Source organism: Drosophila suzukii, chromosome 3 (assembly GCF_043229965.1).
Source record: "Drosophila suzukii chromosome 3, CBGP_Dsuzu_IsoJpt1.0, whole genome shotgun sequence".
NCBI classification, from domain to species: domain Eukaryota; kingdom Metazoa; phylum Arthropoda; class Insecta; order Diptera; family Drosophilidae; genus Drosophila; species Drosophila suzukii.
The window spans coordinates 88,971,079-88,988,976 of record NC_092082.1 but is presented as its reverse complement, the minus strand read 5'-3'; the positions used below and the strand labels follow the sequence as shown (position 1 = coordinate 88,988,976).

General features: G+C 41.9%; 5 protein-coding genes across 5 annotated transcripts; 1 reads left to right on the top strand and 4 right to left on the bottom strand.

Moving 5' to 3' along the window:
• Positions 1 to 206: 206 nt before the first annotated feature.
• LOC108014726 (uncharacterized) lies at positions 207 to 3,697 on the bottom strand. The gene is made up of 7 exons (XM_065866571.2): positions 3,305 to 3,697; positions 2,516 to 3,030; positions 1,895 to 2,454; positions 1,620 to 1,837; positions 1,071 to 1,561; positions 644 to 1,010; positions 207 to 584 (listed from the first exon to the last, which is right to left on the bottom strand). The coding sequence occupies exons 1-7, from the start codon at positions 3,609 to 3,611 to the stop codon at positions 397 to 399; spliced, it is 2,646 nt and encodes an 881-aa protein (XP_065722643.2). The 5' UTR covers positions 3,612 to 3,697; the 3' UTR covers positions 207 to 396.
• A 244-nt stretch (positions 3,698 to 3,941) lies between these two features.
• Positions 3,942 to 5,469, bottom strand: LOC108011721 (uncharacterized). The gene is made up of 4 exons (XM_017076943.4): positions 5,248 to 5,469; positions 4,696 to 5,180; positions 4,265 to 4,631; positions 3,942 to 4,202 (listed from the first exon to the last, which is right to left on the bottom strand). Exons 1-4 carry the CDS (start codon positions 5,435 to 5,437, stop codon positions 4,003 to 4,005), a joined length of 1,242 nt encoding a protein of 413 aa, XP_016932432.4. The 5' UTR covers positions 5,438 to 5,469; the 3' UTR covers positions 3,942 to 4,002.
• A 405-nt stretch (positions 5,470 to 5,874) lies between these two features.
• LOC108011711 (uncharacterized) lies at positions 5,875 to 7,411 on the bottom strand. The gene is made up of 4 exons (XM_017076925.4): positions 7,161 to 7,411; positions 6,618 to 7,102; positions 6,201 to 6,555; positions 5,875 to 6,143 (listed from the first exon to the last, which is right to left on the bottom strand). The coding sequence occupies exons 1-4, from the start codon at positions 7,351 to 7,353 to the stop codon at positions 5,992 to 5,994; spliced, it is 1,185 nt and encodes a 394-aa protein (XP_016932414.4). The 5' UTR covers positions 7,354 to 7,411; the 3' UTR covers positions 5,875 to 5,991.
• Positions 7,412 to 9,271: 1,860 nt separating this feature from the next.
• Fer3 (48 related 3) lies at positions 9,272 to 10,153 on the bottom strand. The gene is made up of 2 exons (XM_017076926.4): positions 9,897 to 10,153; positions 9,272 to 9,833 (listed from the first exon to the last, which is right to left on the bottom strand). Exons 1-2 carry the CDS (start codon positions 10,033 to 10,035, stop codon positions 9,385 to 9,387), a joined length of 588 nt encoding a protein of 195 aa, XP_016932415.1. The 5' UTR covers positions 10,036 to 10,153; the 3' UTR covers positions 9,272 to 9,384.
• Positions 10,154 to 14,357: 4,204 nt separating this feature from the next.
• LOC108014734 (sn-1-specific diacylglycerol lipase ABHD11) lies at positions 14,358 to 16,372 on the top strand. Its single transcript, XM_017080913.4, has one exon. The coding sequence runs from the start codon at positions 14,484 to 14,486 to the stop codon at positions 15,399 to 15,401; it is 918 nt and encodes a 305-aa protein (XP_016936402.4). The 5' UTR covers positions 14,358 to 14,483; the 3' UTR covers positions 15,402 to 16,372.
• The last annotated feature ends 1,526 nt before the right edge of the window (positions 16,373 to 17,898 follow it).

Genomic DNA, 17,898 nt, shown 5'->3' with positions numbered 1-17,898 from the left:
GTTTGCGTTTGTATAGCTAATCAGAATGAACTTAAACACTTCTTATTGATAAGAGTACTGGGTTGACAGCCCTAACTATCAGATTGTAAATTTTATCAGTTTATACTTTGCCGATTTCCATTATTCACTATTACTATCTTTCTTTCTTTTAATCTAATGATCAGAGATGTTTAAAAATTAGGGTAGGCTCCTGGACAGGAAATCAGTCATTTTTTGTTACATCTTTTTATTTCAGATATTATTAACAATATCAGGTATGACATATTATGTTATAAGTATATTTATATATTATGGGCATAATATTTATTGTAATTGTAATTAAGGAATCAGTTTCTCTAGAATCCTGTAGAAAAAATTAATGCTTAAACAGTATTTATCACATTTAGAATAGATAATTTAAGGGTCAAGTAGACCCCTCCTATTAAGCCAAGGCATCACCCGCTCAATATGGGCTCTATAACGCTCGTTGCCGAGAAGCTGTAGTCTAAACTTTTCGGACTCCGGTGTTTCGATGAAAAATATCTCGGGGTTGAATCCCTCGTCGGTCAGGCAAACGGTTAAGGTACTGATTACTGTGCCAGCAGCTGCAAAAATATAATAATTAAATATACAAATTATTATAACATTTCCTTTTTCTACATACCGAAAGCTGGATGGTCTATCAAAATGGTATGAAGTTCATTAAGCGAGGGAACATATCCATTGTATTTTAACAAATTGGAATGTTCCACTAAATTTTCGTGATACCACCTGATCAGATAATCAAACTGATCAACTTTGATGTCCAACTCTGCAGAACTCATAATAAAGTAGTACAGATCCTGAGCTGGATTACCGTATTTAGCATTCTGATGGTCCAGCAAGTAGGTTTCCTTAAGGCAACCTTCTGAATCGTATTGGAACATGATGTTGTTTATCCAGGCATCGCCATGATTAAGCACATTGAACTCTTCCTCATTGATTTTGGCATCTTCAATAATCTGATCTACGTGGTTGTCCAAAATCCATGGCTTTATAAAAAGAATTTCGGTTAAAAAATTCAATTAGTCCTGGAGGTAATCATACATTACCAGTTTAGGCAGATATTCCTCAGCACCCTCGAACTTTCCCAGAATCTGAATAAACGAATCCTTGGCCAAGGCAAACATATTATGGAACGTATCTCTCGTTTGTTCAATATAGATTCCATCGTTATACAATGTGGAGTAGGATCCGTTAAGTTCTTTGAACTTTATGGAGGCCGCATGCCATTGGGCCAGTTTCTTCAGTGCGCTCTTGGTGTGCTCCATGTCCAATCCTTTCTTGCGGTCGGCCATCTTAAAGCCCTTGGCTTGAAGATTTTCCATTAGCAGATATTCTTCACTGACATCTTTATTTAGGACAAAAGACTTTGCACTAAATATGATGGTTAAGCCTGCATCCTTATACAGTTTTTCAAAGGCGGGTACATATCTGCGATACATTTCCATTTCTTTGGGAAACATGTTTACGTCGGTAAAATTATCACTGGTAGACTTTTGTTGTACTTTAAGTATGAAGGAGAACGTCTTGGCAGTGTTATCTGTTGAGATAATAAATGAAAGCAATTTTTGTATCATATATAATATTTAGATACCCACCTTTAAGTTCTGCCTGTATATCAACTTTCAAAAGCTTAGACGCAAAGTTGTCTCCGGGTTTCGTCGCCAAGGTCCAAGATCCGCCGAGAACCTTCTTAAACTCTGGATCGGAGGAGGAAATTACTTCTTCAAAGTCGCTGACATTAAGCCAGTCCAATATCTGGTTGGGATTTTCAGAGTTCTCCGATGAAGGTGTTTCGGGTGGGATGAACTGATTGCTGAAGGTGAGAATAATTAATACTTAAGAAAAAATCAGCTCTCTGCTTTCAACTTACTAGGCTTCCAAGAAACCCTTGTTATACAGCCATGGTAGAATCCTCTCAATATATCCCTTGTAGCGCTTGTTGGCATACAGAAGATTCTTGAATTTGGCGCCGTCTTCGGTGTCTCTCAGGAAATTGTCAAAAGTGGCAGATTCATTTGGATCCAGGAGCACCACTGGCAGCACAGTGATAGAGGGAAACAGAGCCCAACTACCGTGCTTGTACATCAGCATGTGAAGTTCCCTGAGAGAAAGTTGCTTGCCGGTGAAGCCTAGTAAATTCAGGTGTTTTGTCAACTGTTCGTGATAGTGCCTGATGAAGAAGTCAAAGTAATCCAGCTTGTAGTCTATGTGCACCGAGGTGACGATTAGGTAAAACAAATCCTGCGTAGGAGAGCCGTATTTGGGGTTCTGGAAATCAACAAACAACATGTCTTCCACTTCCCCTTTGGAGTCCACCTTGAATAGCAAGTTATTCATCCAGCAATCACCATGGTTTAGAACATTGAACTCAGCAGGATCGCTCTTCATCAGATGTTCAAAGTCTAGAAATATCTGAGTAAATGCCGAGTCCTGAAAACATTCGGAAAATAGTTAAGTAATATATTTATGAATATGTAAAGTAAAGACCTACCAGTTTTTCACGAAAGCTTTCTCCGTCCTTAAAGTTTTTCAAATTGGCCATAAAAGCAGTACGGAATGAGGCAATCATTCCTTCGTAGAATGCCATTAGAACCTCCTTGTTTCCCCCTAGGACACCATTTATGAATATATCTGCAAAGGGTCCATTCACCTGAACACTCATTGCAGATGCCGCATGGAATTGGGCTAGTTTTTTCAGGGCAAACTTAGTTTGTTCCAGATTAAGGCACTCCAAACGATTTAGGTTCTTGTAACCATCCTGACCCAGGTCATTCATTAGCACTGTGTTGGCCAAATTGGGTTCCTTTTTGGAGTCTAGTTTGAATGCCTTGGGAGCAAATTGTATGTCCAATCCCTTAGCCTTGTATAGCTCCTCCAATTTCGGCAGTATATCCGTGTAGACTGCATTTTCGCTGTCAAAGAAGTTAGCCATGGCCAACATCTGTTCCATTTGGGGAGTTTTGTGTGGCACCTTCATCATGAGGGAGACCAGTTTGGTGCTCTTATCTAGCAGACAGATCGGGTTTTATAAACTCGTTAGGAAAAATTCACAATAACACCTTTGACTAGAAAATAATTACTGTCAGACATGCACTTGCTATTATTGGAAAATGACCCAAACAACAAGTATTTACTGTCCATGCTTATAAATGAATTGTAGATACTACTTATCAAACTTTTCAATACCAATAAAAGCGCATATTTATGGCGCTTTCTAGGGCGACAAGATTGTGCATTTTATTAGGTATGCAAAAGTATGTCTTTGTTAAAGACGACTCACCAGTGAGCTCCACATCTATGCTGATCCTTAGCATCAGGGTTGCATAGTTTTCTCCGGGGGCCATGGCGGGTTTCACCCGAAAACCCACTATCTTTGAGAACTGAGCGACATTTGCGGTTAGTAATTCCTCAAATTGCGTTTCATGCAACCATTCGGGCCCCAAATTCTTCTCCTTAACTGCCGGTGGGCTGGGGATCGAAAGGTCTGATTGAGTGGGTGACCCCTCGATTCGCGAACTTTTTATAGAGGTCTTTTTCTGATTGCTGCTGGCACAGTTTTTTTTCGTCTTGGAACTACGCGATCCCATCGTGAAACTAGATTTTTGTTTGACAAGAAATCGCGAACTTTGTACGTCCGTTCGACTGCGGGAACGGCTGTCAACTGATGTTTGGCTGCGAAAGTTCCCCTCTAGCTATGCCGTTCAGATCGACGTTGATATAGCTAAATTATTTCATCACCGCCGACAATTTTACGCTCTACATTAATATAAATGTTTGAGTGAATTTAAAACATTTGTTGAGTGGGCGCGATCCACTCAAATTCAGCAACAGCTCAGTGATAACAGCCGCACTACTTGATAAACCCAACGCTCAGGTCTCAAACAAAAAATAAGTGATAAAAATTTTCAAACTGATAATGTGATTGTCTAACGTTATATTTTATTTACTTATAAAAATAATATCAACAGTTTTTCACATTTATTTGGTGACTTCAAAGGCTCCCCGATGATAGGCCCAGGGAAGAATCACTTTTTGGTGTCTAATGATGCGGGGGTTTTGAAGCAGGTTGTTCCGGAACTTGTCTCCAGCTCCCCCGCTGTCCATCAAGCTGTCCGTATTAGCATCGTCACTGGAATCCACCAAAACAATGGGCAGCAAAAGGGATATGATGGGCAAAACTGTTTGTCATGGCAAAAGGGTTAATAACTTGTATCACTTATATTAAAATATGAATACTTACTCCAATCTCCGTGAGTAAAGATCGATTGATGTAGGCTCCTAAGTGAAGGCAGTGGTTTTGAATACTTCAGTAGCTTTAGGCTCTCTGTGAGCTTTTTATGATAGTACATAATCAGGTAATCAAATTTGGCTATCTTTATGTCCAATTGGGTGGAGGAGAGGATAAAGTAGAGCAAGTCTTGGGCAGGCGACGAGAATCGACTCATTTGCAAATCTACAAAGTAGGTTTCAAGTAGATTTCCCGTCTCATCATGTTGGAACATAAAGTTATTGCACCAGGCATCTCCGTGATTCAGGACACGGAACTCTCCTTCAATCTGAGGAGCATACGCCTGAAACATGTCCTCCGCTTGACTGCCGTAGGATTCCTATTAAACAAAATAAGTTATATATTGTTTCCTTCTGGTATTCCATATTATATTAAATTCTTACCACTGCCTTTGCCAAATGAGAGGCTTCGTAGAGAGGGAAGGCTTCAACGTAGGCCTTGGTTTGGGTTTCCCGGAAATCCCTAAAGGTGTCTTCTTGGCTGCACACATTACGATCGTACTCAGCAGGATAGGCTCCCTTGAGCTCGAATCGCACGGCGGAGGCGGCATGGAACTGGGCCAACTTCTCCAAAATGGCCTCTGTATGTAGGATATCCAAGCCACTTTGACGGTCTAGATTCTTAAATCCCCGCTTGCCCAGATCCTCCAGAACAATCAGTTCCTCTTCCGGTTGATTCTTTGCCTCGTAGTAACGTGGTCCAAATGTAATATCCTTTCCGGCCTCTCTGTACATCTGCTCAAATTCCGGAATATATTGTCCGTAGGTCTGACGCTCCTTGTCGAATACTTTCCAACTGGCGACGTTATCGCGGTTTCCAGAATTCGGCAAGACTTTAGCCATATACGATATACTTTGTTGGGAGCCATCTAAACGGAAAGCAAATAAAATACTTATAATGTAACTTTCTTCAATAATTTTCTTTACCCCACTTACCTTTCAGTTCCAATTCAAAATTAGCCCTCAATAGTAACGTTGTGTAGTTTTCACCCTTTCCGGCTGAGGGTTCCAGTTGGAATGATTTAATTTTCTTAAGATTCGAAAAATCGCGCTCTATAAACTCTTCGAACTTCTGTTGATCCAGCCACGCCGGCAGTTGCTCAGTGTCTTCTTTTCCCTGAACCATTCCGTTTACCTTCTGGTGTAGTAATTTACGCTACTTTTGTGGGGGGCTGCCTTATATTGCTCTAATCAACTGGAGCTTTTCGTTTAAAAGCTTCTGCTCAATTTCATTGGATGACTAAAGTCCGTCGCGTGGGAACGCTTTTCGATCGGGGTGGACCTGTTCGTTCGGATCGACGATAGTCTATGAGGCAAGAGCCACTTTCGTGCCTGACCGGCAAGAAAAAAGTGCTCAATCAGTCTTTCTAGTCACAGTCCAGAAATTTGATCTTGCTGCTTGAACTCTGATGATCAGGTTTAAGTTATTTTTATGCCGGTTCATTATTACGGCTACTAATTTTGCAGCGATGACTGGCGAAATACGACCTTGTTTATCTCCCTAATTAAACTCTTCACGAAGCTCTTATCAAATTTCTTCCCCCCCGCAATCAAACAGGTGGATCCCCCAAAAGCTTTTCTAATTGGAAGCGTGCCTGCATTTATTTGTATTTTGATACTGATAGTCGATATGCATTGTAATGGCTGTATATTTATAGTTTTTTGGTAGAAGGTCGTTGTCTAGTCTTCTTCGAAGTATCCGCGATTCTCTAGCCAGGGTAGTAGTTCTCTTATTTGAGTTCCAAACACAGGGTTCTTGAAGAGCTCATCCACGTCGTTGTTTCCAAAATCCGAGATCAATATAGGCAGGATTTCCGTGGCAAACTCGAAGGCTGCTTAGAGAGCACAGTTAGCTTTTATCGTATAGAAATTATACTATTCCGACGTACCCCAATGACCAAATTTCAGTAAATCCAATTGCAGATCCGTGAGGCTAGGTTTCTTTCCTTGAAACTTGAGTAGGTTCAGATTTTCGATCAAACGATCGTGGTAATACTTCACATAGCCATCAAATCGGGTTGACTTCTCAGCCGGCGCCGTGAGGAGTAAGCTGAAAAGATCGTAAACAGCTGGACCATATTTGGCAGCATGAAAGTCGCTGAAGAGCGTATCCTTAACATTGCCAAAGGCATCGACTTGAATAAGAACATTATTCGGCCAGCAGGATCCATTAAGAATCACATTGAAGGAAGTTCTAAAATCCAAAACCTCGGTCTTCGAATTCACATACTTTTGAAATGATTTCTGAGAATTATGTTTGGAATTATTAGAAAGGTATCTATAAGTAGACTCTTGCTAGTACTCACCACCTTATCTTCGTACTCTCTGGCTTCATTCGATCGGAGACTCTCGTGAAACCTCATTTGATACAAGCTTTTGAGTTCGGCAGCCTCTTTCCCCAATTTCGAGTTCTCCCCAAGCTTTGGAAGCTCTTTAATCTTGCTGGAATTCTTCGCTATATAGCAAGCTGTTCCGGCATGATAAGCAGCCAGTTTTGAAATTACTCCTTCCATTGTGGTTATGGACAGACCTTTTAGACTATTGGCCACGGAATAACCTTTGTTTAAGATATACTCCAAATAAAGATGGTTTGATTTTTGCTTTGCCTGGATAACTGGTGGACTAAAGTGAATGATCTTATCCGCATTTTTATAGAGCTCTTCCAGGGAAGGAAGTACATTCTCGTAAATATGACGTTCAACTGAGAAATCCCCTTCTATGGGCACCTTGAAGCCGGTTGCGACCGATTCTGGTGATTTGATTAGGTAACTTACTTGGCGTTTCTTGTTGTCTGTGGTTGGTTGATTGTTAGTTTACAAGGGACACATAATATTTATAAGACTACTTACCTCTTAAAAGAATCTGAAGATGAGCACAGAGTGCAGGTTGGGCCAATTGAATCTCCCACTTGTATCGAAAGTTTTCGATTTTCTTAAACTCTGGAATATCCTGCTTCACCAAGGCCTCCAGATCCTGCTGTTCCAGCCAATTCGGCAGAGAGGCATCTTGGGATATCTGCGTAACTAGAATTGGGTTCGACATTCTCCTCCGTTCCCGATTGCAAACTGAACTTGGGTCGGCAATTTTATGACAACTAAGAACACCCGGCAAGTTCTTTTCACGTATATGTGTACACAAGAATCGATAAGTGCGTGTAGATAGGGAATGTGGGTTATATGATTGAAATTTATGAAGTCAGGCATACATGATTGTTGCTTTTCAAGTTATCTTAGATAAGTCAGTTAGAACACACTATTAATTCGCAAAAAATGAGAGTGATAGGTTTGGTTTCTACTATTCGAAGCAATCGCAACTGTTTCGCAAGTTAAGAAGCTTTGAAAACATCTGCTAAATTTCTTCTTAAATCCCATCTATCATGACCTAATATATATTGGATTCTGCCCTAATTGAGTCCGGAAAAAGTGTCGAAAAATTGCGAAAAATGCCAGAAATTGTAACGAAATTCAATTAATTTGTCATACCGATTTGACATACAAAGCGCAAGGGGAGGGATCGGATAGTCAATCTCAGTCGATGGATGAAAACTGTGATTCTATGGGATAAAATTAACTAGGAACACGTGGCAGGGACTAAATAAAATATATTTTAATATACTAAGCTAGTTTCCCACACCACAGGTGCCGGAAAGATCAACTTAAGGAGTTAAGATCTAGGGATATGGAGATACTGATGCGCTAATCGCCGACACGTGAGTCCACTTTATAGGGTAAAGGGTGTGGCAAGCCACCCTGAAAACGATCTAATTCGCCATGAAGTGTCACAAATTCATCAAAACATATTTTACACCAAACTACCAAAACATCAGCCACAAGGGGCGAAGTCAACCCCCAGGTAGCAGTCTACTTTTGACTTCCGAGCCCAAATATCCGTGCAATATCCGTTCCGAATTAATTTGGTCCCCGTACGAGGGGCGCTAATCTGTTGGAAATGGGCGTTGAACGCAAAAATTCCTTGGTATTTAGCCAGGAGCTGGCATCAATCCCTCAAGTGTTACACTTGCTTCTGGGCTATCCTTAAATAGGGGTTGTTACAATTGACTTTGAATAGCTGCCCTCCCTTTTTGGTTCTCCCCTTCCGAGTGCATCAATTTATTAATAATAATTTCACGCTTTGTTTGCCTTGTCAAATTTTGTATAATAGTTTTCATCCTCTTTTTGGGTTCCGTTTAGGGAACCCTATGCAATGTGACTTCATCGAGACCACCGAATAGTCGTGGACATGTGTTCCCTTCCAGCAGCTGTGAAAATTCGCACGCAAATCACGACATGGTTCGCTTTGGTTTTGCCTAGGATTTTCAGTAACAAGTGCGGGTTGTGTTTAGGGGGATTATCAGGTGTAGGTCGGTGGTTCTTTTGACTTTAAAGTCACCACTATGTTTAGACATCTAATTTGTTTACAATTTCGATTACCGAATTATATTATCTCCCTAATAATTTTTAATTTCCATAATATATTCCTGTGTACCTATAAGTTAAGTACTTCTACGACCTAGGAACATCACAGTATAGTTCACTATGTCTATCCAAAATAGAACATTTGATTATCATCATGACAGTTTTCTGTAGTGTAGTGTGTAGTGTGTAGTGTAGTGTGCACTACCGAAAAGGGAAAAGGGATCAATAAAGAAAACTCGTTTAATAATATTACCCTAAGATCGAGTTGTGATAGATCACATATGGCATTTTTTTGATCAGTTTAGGTTAATCCAATCCTACATATATAATTTATAATTCATACATTCTTCACATCATAGTATTTTCCAAAATGTTACCATATACTTAGAACTTAAAAGAATATTTAATGTTTTTTAAACAATTATTTATTTATAGTACTGATTAACATGGTTCATTAAATTTTATATACAAGTAGTTAAGTAAAACTTATCGGAGAAGGTACAACTAAGAACTTCTAGGAATTCCCGTAGTTATTTTTGCTGGCGTTACACTATACCAATCGGTTTTCGGCTGTATTATATAATTATTTTATAGTTGTAGACTATAAAATTAGTCTAGTCTAATGTGTATAACTCCCTGATAATTCTGAAGAGCCCCTCTAAGTTAAACTGTGGTTATAGGGCGAGGCAAAGTCGCGTTGATAAGCCGCCGCGGGATGCAAATGGTGCGGGTGGATTGCCGGAGGTGGCGCCTGATGGTGTCCATTCATGGTGCTGTAGACCTCCGACCGGGACTTGTGGGAGTTTGAGGGTGTCCCACTGAGCAGCTCCGCCATGAATCCTATGTAGGTGATGGCCAGACGGAGGGTTTCGATGCGGGAGAGCCGTTTTTCGTAGGCGAACGTGGGCACCTTGCGGCGCAACTTGTCGAAGGCCTCGTTCAGGTTGAACATCCGTCGGCGTTCGCGGATATTGGCAGCTCTCCTTTGGGCCATGCTGGCCACCCGGCGGCGGGTCTTCTTTGAGGAGCTGGAGGACCCGTTGGCCCTGCCATTTGTCGACGAACGCTGGGCAACCAAGGGTGTGACCTGCGATCGCTGCCACAGAGCTGTGATGTTGGAAATACATTTTATAATATTTTCTCATGGAGATTCTTCCTAGAGGTACTCACACAAATCGGTGCAGGGAAATCCGGCGATGAGCTCCTGGTAGGGCACTATGGGCGGCGGAGGAGCCTCCTGACCCCAAAGCGGCTGGAAAGGAACATCCGGCATGTAGGTGGGCTGGTCACTGGGATGTGGATGCTGCATGACTGTCTGTCCGATTGGATTAAATTGGATAACTACTGCAATTGGAAGTCAGACCTTGGGTCTGTTCTGCTTGGAAGACTGTGTTGCAATAAATTCTGATTGTCCTTACGACCTGCCAAGTCAGCTTGGTCCTGTTCTGAATTTTGCTTATTGGATTTTCCTCCCCGTAGGATGGAAGCATCTGCTTGGAGGCCATTTTGGATTGGCAACAGTTTGGCGCGTTTTGATTGGTCGTGCTTGGTCGAGGGTTGTTGAGGTGATTTCTGGTGTTCCGGTTTACAAATATGTTTAAAAAGTAATATCTAATACAGAAGGGGATAATATAAACGGAGGGGTTTTGTTAGAATTTTATGTAGCACTTTATTAATCTGAGTTTGATTCGTAAAATATATTTCATAACATTTGTTGGGACTTGAATATAAATCATTGATTAACATATACTCCCCAGATCAAAATACTTACCGCACAATATCAGTTTTGCTTGTGCGGAATAGTTATATTATTATTTATTTAATAATTATTTTTTAAAAACATTATGAAGCAGAGGCAAATTTTCAGTTGTTTTTTTTTTTAATTGTCCTATCCTATATAATCCCTTCTCGTCCTTCTCTGTTCTATTATATTTATTAAGCAAACGAAAATAAACATTGAATTAAATTTTGAATCAAGGCGCCATGTGTTCTTCCTCTTCCATGGATATGAGATATATTTTTCCTTATATGGTAGCACTTTTCAAAGCCATGAAACGGTAATAAGCTCATGGTTCTGCCCTAGGCTAAAGGAAGTGTTCCCATAACATCCAGTACATAAACCTTCACAAATAACGAATCGGTTAATGTTGTATGAGTTCAAATATATCCTGAAATTTCCTTCAAACTTTAGGATATCCCAGCTTTAAGATCGAAAATTTAAATTAGTAGTACACTTGCTGAAAATTTTAATTGTTAAAAAGACCTCATATTGCCTGAAAGCCTTTTCCAAATGCCACTTGCGTTTAAAGTACCTATCTGTTGCATGCATTTGTTTTTGTTTATAAGTGACTCTCGAGGACTCCTTCTCCGCATTCAGCTCTTCTGCTGAATCAGGATCCAGTGCACCTGCGCGGATAATTTTGCCGGCTTCCCGCTCCCAATCTCCCAGATATTGTGATGCCATGGAGATGAAAGGCATTCCCCCAATCCTGCCACGTATTTAGCCGCGTGGCAACAGGACAGCGTCCGAGGCTTAGAATGGAATGCGCCGACAGACTGACGATAAGCCTTTGATGGGCATTTGGAGGTCTGATTCCTGAGGGGTCGTATCCATTCGCGTTTGGGGGTATTTCATTGTCGCTAAACTTTTCAATGGGGCTGATTGGAAAAGGGGCGAAACAAGAACACGTCTTCAACTTTCGGTTTGCATTCGAAAGTTCCTCGTTTTTATGACTCCAAATGAGGTTTCCAGTTTATTTGTTTAGTTCGTTTTATGTTCTCCTCCGCCAGCGAAGTACTACTCAAGTGCTTCATTGTGTCAATAGTCTGAAATTGGATATCAAGTACTACTGTCAAGCGGAGACAGACATGGGGTGTTCCCACTTTTGATGGCTCAATCCAGTATTTCCGGGACCCTCGAAGTTCAAAGGCTGCAGATTCTGGATAAAAATAGTTTTCAAAATTTGTATTCATTTCGTTTCCAGCCATTAGATGGAGTCCATTGGCTGGGTCTTAAAGAACAAACAGACTCCATCGTAATCTTTAGATTTGTGCAAGCAAAAGGGAATTCAAGTAACAAGAAATGTCTGAGGCGATTTGTTTGTGTCTGTGTCTGAGCACTTGCCAAGATTTATGCCCTCTGTGATGGCAAACGCAGCCAGCTAACATTATAAAAATGTAAAAATATGAAAATGTGGAAATTTGAATTTGCTACCCCCTCTCGCTGCCCCATTTCCCAGTGCTTTCTGCCATTTCCTAATTTTCCACGCAAATGCATTTTATTTATTACGCAATTTGGGGATTTGTACTCGCCGCCACAACTGTAAGCGACATGAAAGCGCTTAGACTCCCGAGCGTTAAACGAGGCATTAGCCCCAGTGGATTACGGCTAATACCATTGTGTCCTGAGACGACAGACGTAACGGGGCGTATTCGGGATATCCCCAGGTTGAACGGTAAAAATAACCACATTTAATTTAATATTATGGGTACTAGCATTTAAGACTCTTTTTAAATAAACCTTTTAAGTGTTCATATAGATAAGATTCCCAGAACATAACATTCTTTTTTATAGAAAAAAGTTTCTGAGTCAGATTTAAATTCTGCATAGGCAAAAAAGAGGCAATAATAATATATTCTTGTGTTTCAATTGGACTTGTGCGTATTTCGTTTTACTTGATAAGCAGAGCTTAACCTTTGAGGTCTCTTTTGGAAAGTAATCAATTATTACGACTGTTCCCTCCGTCAGAACATTTAGTCTTCTAGTTGCGATGAAGAGAATCGGACCTCTATTTTGGATTAGCAGCCTCCTGCTGTTTAGCATTGTAGCTGTCGCTGAAGATGATAAAGTCCCCAAGGCCGATCCAAATATCGCAATTCTCAACGAAATGCTCGGTAATATAGATGAAAGTGCCGATCCCTGCCAGAACTTTCAAAACTATTCAGTTAAGTACATAAAACCAGTGAAGCTGCCGACAATAATACCCGAGTTCATAATTCTGTTCGAAGAACTGAATAATCAGACTTTTGAGGAGGGCAGCCTGGAATGGAAGACGCAGCGAGTGTATAATATATGTCTGGCCTCGAGATCAGGCGATATAGATCCAGAGCAAGTACTAACTGTAGAAGAACTGGAGAACTGGTTCCAAATATCCCTGAGCAAGTTTCTCAACTACTACTACGGTCGCTTTATTTCACCGAGCTCCGTAGTGCATATTAAGTATCGGAAATACATGCTTCGTTTCATACGGCTTTTAAGGACCTTCAATGCCAGCGATTGGAAGAAAAAGAATAAAATTGAAAGTGTTTTTGAAATAGCACTAAGGCTTCCCGACATTCAAGTGACTCAAAATTGTGTAGAATACGTGGCGGCACGAATGGGACTAGCCGTCAACTTGCTGTACGAGGAGCGTTTCTTGGGCCCCGAAAATGTGAGCCAGTTACAGAGCAAAGTTCAGAAGATTTTCGAATCAATTCGCCAGCAAATCAACATTAGTCTGCAAGGCAACCCACTAAACTGGACGACATCAGAGATTACAGCTCTACGGGAAAATATAAATAATTTGACTCTGAGGCTGGGAGGAATTCCAGAGGACGTTAATCGCCGTGATTTCGTAACCGATTACTTTAAGGACTTAGAGTTCTCCGACGAAGACGACATGACAAGATATGCCAATGAAAAGTTTAGCCTTTGGCGACTGCTGAAAAGGCCAGACTACCGACCTCTGAAATCGAATACAGTATCCATTAGGAGGAACATTATAACAGTGTCTTACCAATTACTGGCGAAATCCACCTTTGAGCTGGGAAGCCATGACCTTTTTCAGATGACCCCGCTAGGAATTCACTTAGCCTTTCATATGTTAAATAGTTACAAGCCAAGTAATTGCAAGGAGTACAACAATACTCCTTTCAGACCTCCCTTTTTCCTGGAAGAAACCATCAATAGTACTTTAAACCAATTCTGCTGGAAGCTGTATGCTAACGATAAGTTATTGGCTAAGCAACACACGATCCTTCTGCTTCTGGACCTGGTACATAAAGCCTACTTCGCCCCGGACTCCAGGTTTAATCAGACGCAGCCAAACTTCACTAGGAGGCCGTTGAGTCAGCTCTCTTTCTTGAGGTTGGCCCAAACCAGCACCCAACTTTTTGGTTTTCAGACCGAACTGCTTAACAATCTATTGCCTAGGCAGCCGTCATTCCTCCAAGCTTTTAATTGTAAAAAAAATAATAAAGGTCATTAATCTAAGGTCAAGGTGCATTGAAAAACAAATACGCTTTTATAAATAAATGAATATTGTTACAATGAACCATTCTTGATACTTAATTGGGTACTGAGCAACTGTTATATTAACAGAATACATTTTCTTATCAAGAGCTTTCGCCCAATAAAAACTATTCCTATGTAATCTCTTAATAAAACAGTGGACTGTGGGGATTTAGGATTGTGAGAATCTTAATAAAAATTTTAATATTCATGTAGACTAGGTTTATTGTGAATATATAGCAATATTTACAGCTAAAGAATTATAATCTGTGGATGAGTTTTAAGTCATCTCTCAAGTTGTAGTGATAATGAGAATTAGATTTGAAGAAAAGTTATCAAATATCTTCGTTTCCTTTTGAGAAAATAGAGCAAACCTTGAAACTAAAGCGATTTGTGTATAAGCGTTACGTAAAATAAATCATAAATATATAGAAGTAGTATTTCCCGCAAAAGGAGCACCAGGCGGGTATTCGAAATTTTCCGTAATCATGGTAAGACAGCGAATCCTCAGCGCGATTCTGGCCAGAACTCAGGCAGTGCGCAACTACCGCGCGACTTTTGTGCAGGGAACCCGTCTGGAGTACGTCTCCTACAGCACTCCGAGGAACCAAATGGAGGCGCCACCGATTGTGGTGATGCACGACCTCAACCTGTCGGGGGCATCGTGGCGCCACGTGGCCAGTAACCTTAGTCAGCATGGTCTGCGCCAGGTGATCACAGTGGATGCCCGCAATCATGGTCTCAGTCCGCATATCTCGGGTCACTCGCCGCTCCACCTGGCTGCCGATGTGGAGGCTCTGATGGGTCACCAGCGTCTGAACAAGATCGTGGCCTTGGGACATGGAATGGGTGGCCGGGCGATGATGACCCTAGCCCTCACTCAGCCGCAGCTCGTGGAGCGGGTCATCCTGGTGGACACAACGCCGGCTCCGGTGCCCAGTAACTTCTATCTCACTCGCGAGGTGTTCGAGATGATGATTCAGGTGGCGCCCACCATTCCGGCGAATCTCTCGCTCTCCGAGGGACGCAGGTTCATCCTGCCCATTTTCCAGGATGTGGTCCAAGATGTCTCCGAACTGCGGAGGGTTATCCAAAATCTGCGCAAGATGCAGGATAGCACCTTCGGCTGGTCAGTGAATCCCCAGGCGGTTCTGAGCTCCTGGGCGGAAATGATGATCGACTACGAGTCCACTATAGGTGGACTGAGTCCCTATATGGGCGAAGTCCTGCTCATCGCCGGTTCTCAGTCGGAGTTTGTGACCTCGACCAGTATTTCCATAATGCAGAGGTACTTTCCAAATACGGTTGTCCAAATTCTAGACGCAGGTCATTGTGTGTACGAGGATCAGCCGGAACAGTTTGTGGAACTGGTCGTGGAGTTTACCCAAGTTTGCCTAGTTTGTTGAAGAAGTGGTGCTTTAAATTGTGAGGCAATTTTACCTGTATAACCCTTCTAACTATTCCTTGAAAGTGCTGAAATTCAGCTTTCAATACACTCCATCGATAATTGCACTGTCAGCACAATGGAAACCGCAGGAAAAACCAGGCTGAATGGCAGGCGATTTGTAGTGGTGCAGTGAAAATCGATGGGAAGTCAACGTAGCAGCCAATCGAAAGGATACCCGATACCCGATACTCGACTCAGGTGCTCCCAAGTGGGAGCCTGGAAGATTGGCACACAAAGACCTATGCCTCAACCCGCCAATTTGCCAATAAAGCAGCCGAAGGTGAGGCGAAATGCGCCACAATGCGATACAATTTAGATTTATATGCTTTGTCTGATTTATTTGTATTGGACGTGTGGGCGATGGAGACGTCTGCTGTGCCCGTGCTTCAAAAGTCGATAATCTGTGGGGATCCGGAAAGAGGGGCTCCATCCTCTAAACACCCTGCCTTCTGTACACTCGCTTCTTTTGCTGAAATTGAGTCATGACTGAGATTTGAATGTGCAAATGTACACAGGACACTGGGAGGACGCCTTCAAATTGTTTGCCCGAACCCCATGTTCCGGTGCCTTTGTTCTGGCTTTAATGAGGATTACGTGAAATTTCATTATGCTGCGTAATAAATAAGTAGCAAGTCAAATAAACAGGGACTAGCAAACACAGCCACCCACCCATCCACACATTCCGCAAATGCAGGGGAATGCGAATGTACATGAGCATTTCAACTGGATGTACATACGGTCGGTAGGGAAACCATATTAAAATTTAGACACGTACACATTTTATTGCTTGTTATTTTGTGTCTGTGCTGCCAGCTGCATAAACCCCCGAAAAGCTGAGGAACTCAACTGCCAGGGTTTTCCTTTTTTTCTGCTCCCATGCAGAAATGTTTCGCGAATAAGTGTAGGTATTACTCAGCCCGGGGCCTTGACCTTAACTTTAGATGGACCGGAATCGGACCTGAAAATTATGAAACCCATTATGTTCTCCCTCTAACAATTTATTTAGTACTAGCTAGTTCTGATGTTTGTGAGTAGTTCATTCATTGACTTTAACAGATTTATCTTTATTGTTTTCCCCACCAAGTAAAATACAGCTACACCAATGTTTACATCCCTTTATACAATTTTCTCGAGGTGCTCTATAGAATCACTGTATAATGTGTAGCCCCCAAGACAGTTAAGCCCCTAATTGCACGTATCCCATTGCATCCTATAATGAATGCAGGCAATCTGTCTCAATTAAATGTGTATTACATTTTATGAATATTGATTTTCAGCGCAGCTCGTGCGACTCCATTAATTGGACTTTGGGTGGGGGTGGGCATACCATATATACGTACACCTCCTACGATATCCAATGCACCTTCCGATTCGTGTCAGTTTATTCAGGTAGATTGCTGAGCTGTGCTCTCTGTTTGCTTTGCCTCGGCAGGCAGCCAATTCATTAGCTGTTCCTCCGCTCCAAACGGAACGAAAGACAACATGAAAGCTGCAGTGTGCACTTCACCGAGAGATGATGCTGATGATGAAGAGTTCCCAGAGCTGCAGAGCTCCAGAAACCCTAAACCCAAACGCGATCCCACTGCAGCTTATATTCCGGGCCAATTCCTTCGCTGCGCTTTTGTCTTTTCAATTACAAACCCGCTTCAAAGTCAAACTTTTGTGCAATTATCCTGCAAGACAATTTACCCTGTCCTGTCTCGATTTTTATGAGCGCACACAAAGTTTGCCAGCGGAATAGGAACTTTTTCCCATCCAGCAACAGTTTCCATTTCCCTTGTTGTTTTCCCTTCAAGACAGTTGATTTTTAATTTCGTGTCGGCGGTTGTTCGCCTCGCTACTTAATTTCTTGGGTAAAATTTTTGACGGGTTAAAGTAAAAGCTAGTTGGCAGCAAGCAAAGCTGCTGGAGACGCTGACCTAATGACCGCCACCCCCATTTCCGAGAAATTGACACCATACCCCAGAAGATGGTTGCTAATGAAGACGGGGGCATGGCATCCTGGACACCAGGACACCGGATCTCTTGGAGCCCCGGAATCGGGCGATAAGGTCAGCGGACTTGGTCGTAAAGAGGCGGCCATAAAAGCGAATGGCGGGTGAAAATGTTTTGCTGGCTGGGCGACAAACGTGGCAGCTGCGTTTATCAGCGGGTCCGGGTTCGAGACCTGGGATATTAATAAACATCTCTTCAGTGTGGCAGGGCATTATTCTTGCCTCCGTTTCGGGTTAATGTGGTCGGTCATTAGTGGGGTAATTGGCAGCTAATTGGCTTGATGAGTGCTGGCCAACTTGATTGGCCGGCCAAAGGATGACTCTCGGTTCCAAATAATATGAGCTTGAGTCTCAGATATCTTTGGGGAATTATGCATGGAATTTAGGGAACTCTAACTTGATTTCAGGTGGGGGAAATCACCTCCCTTCGCTGTGAAAATGTAATCAAAGTTTGCTGATTAA

Bases quoted from the DNA above. Each gene is read 5' to 3' on its own strand.
- LOC108011721 (XM_017076943.4), bottom strand. From the start codon at position 5,437: ATGGTTCAGGGAAAAGAAGACACTGAGCAACTGCCGGCGTGGCTGGAT. The intron at 4,632-4,695 runs GTAAGAATTTAA...TTTGTTTAATAG, and splicing joins CTCATTTGGCAAAGGCAGTG to GAATCCTACGGCAGTCAAGC. The intron at 4,203-4,264 runs GTAAGTATTCAT...CATGACAAACAG, and splicing joins CTTTACTCACGGAGATTGGA to TTTTGCCCATCATATCCCTT.
- LOC108014726 (XM_065866571.2), bottom strand. From the start codon at position 3,611: ATGGGATCGCGTAGTTCCAAGACGAAAAAAAACTGTGCCAGCAGCAAT. The intron at 2,455-2,515 runs GTAGGTCTTTAC...GAATGTTTTCAG, and splicing joins AAAGCTTTCGTGAAAAACTG to GACTCGGCATTTACTCAGAT. The intron at 1,011-1,070 runs GTAATGTATGAT...CTTTTTATAAAG, and splicing joins AGGAATATCTGCCTAAACTG to CCATGGATTTTGGACAACCA.
- LOC108014734 (XM_017080913.4), top strand. From the start codon at position 14,484: ATGGTAAGACAGCGAATCCTCAGCGCGATTCTGGCCAGAACTCAGGCA.
- LOC108011711 (XM_017076925.4), bottom strand. From the start codon at position 7,353: ATGTCGAACCCAATTCTAGTTACGCAGATATCCCAAGATGCCTCTCTG. The intron at 7,103-7,160 runs GTAAGTAGTCTT...AACCAACCACAG, and splicing joins TCTTCAGATTCTTTTAAGAG to ACAACAAGAAACGCCAAGTA. The intron at 6,556-6,617 runs GTGAGTACTAGC...CATAATTCTCAG, and splicing joins GAGAGTACGAAGATAAGGTG to AAATCATTTCAAAAGTATGT.
- Fer3 (XM_017076926.4), bottom strand. From the start codon at position 10,035: ATGCAGCATCCACATCCCAGTGACCAGCCCACCTACATGCCGGATGTT. The intron at 9,834-9,896 runs GTGAGTACCTCT...CCAACATCACAG, and splicing joins ATTTCCCTGCACCGATTTGT to CTCTGTGGCAGCGATCGCAG.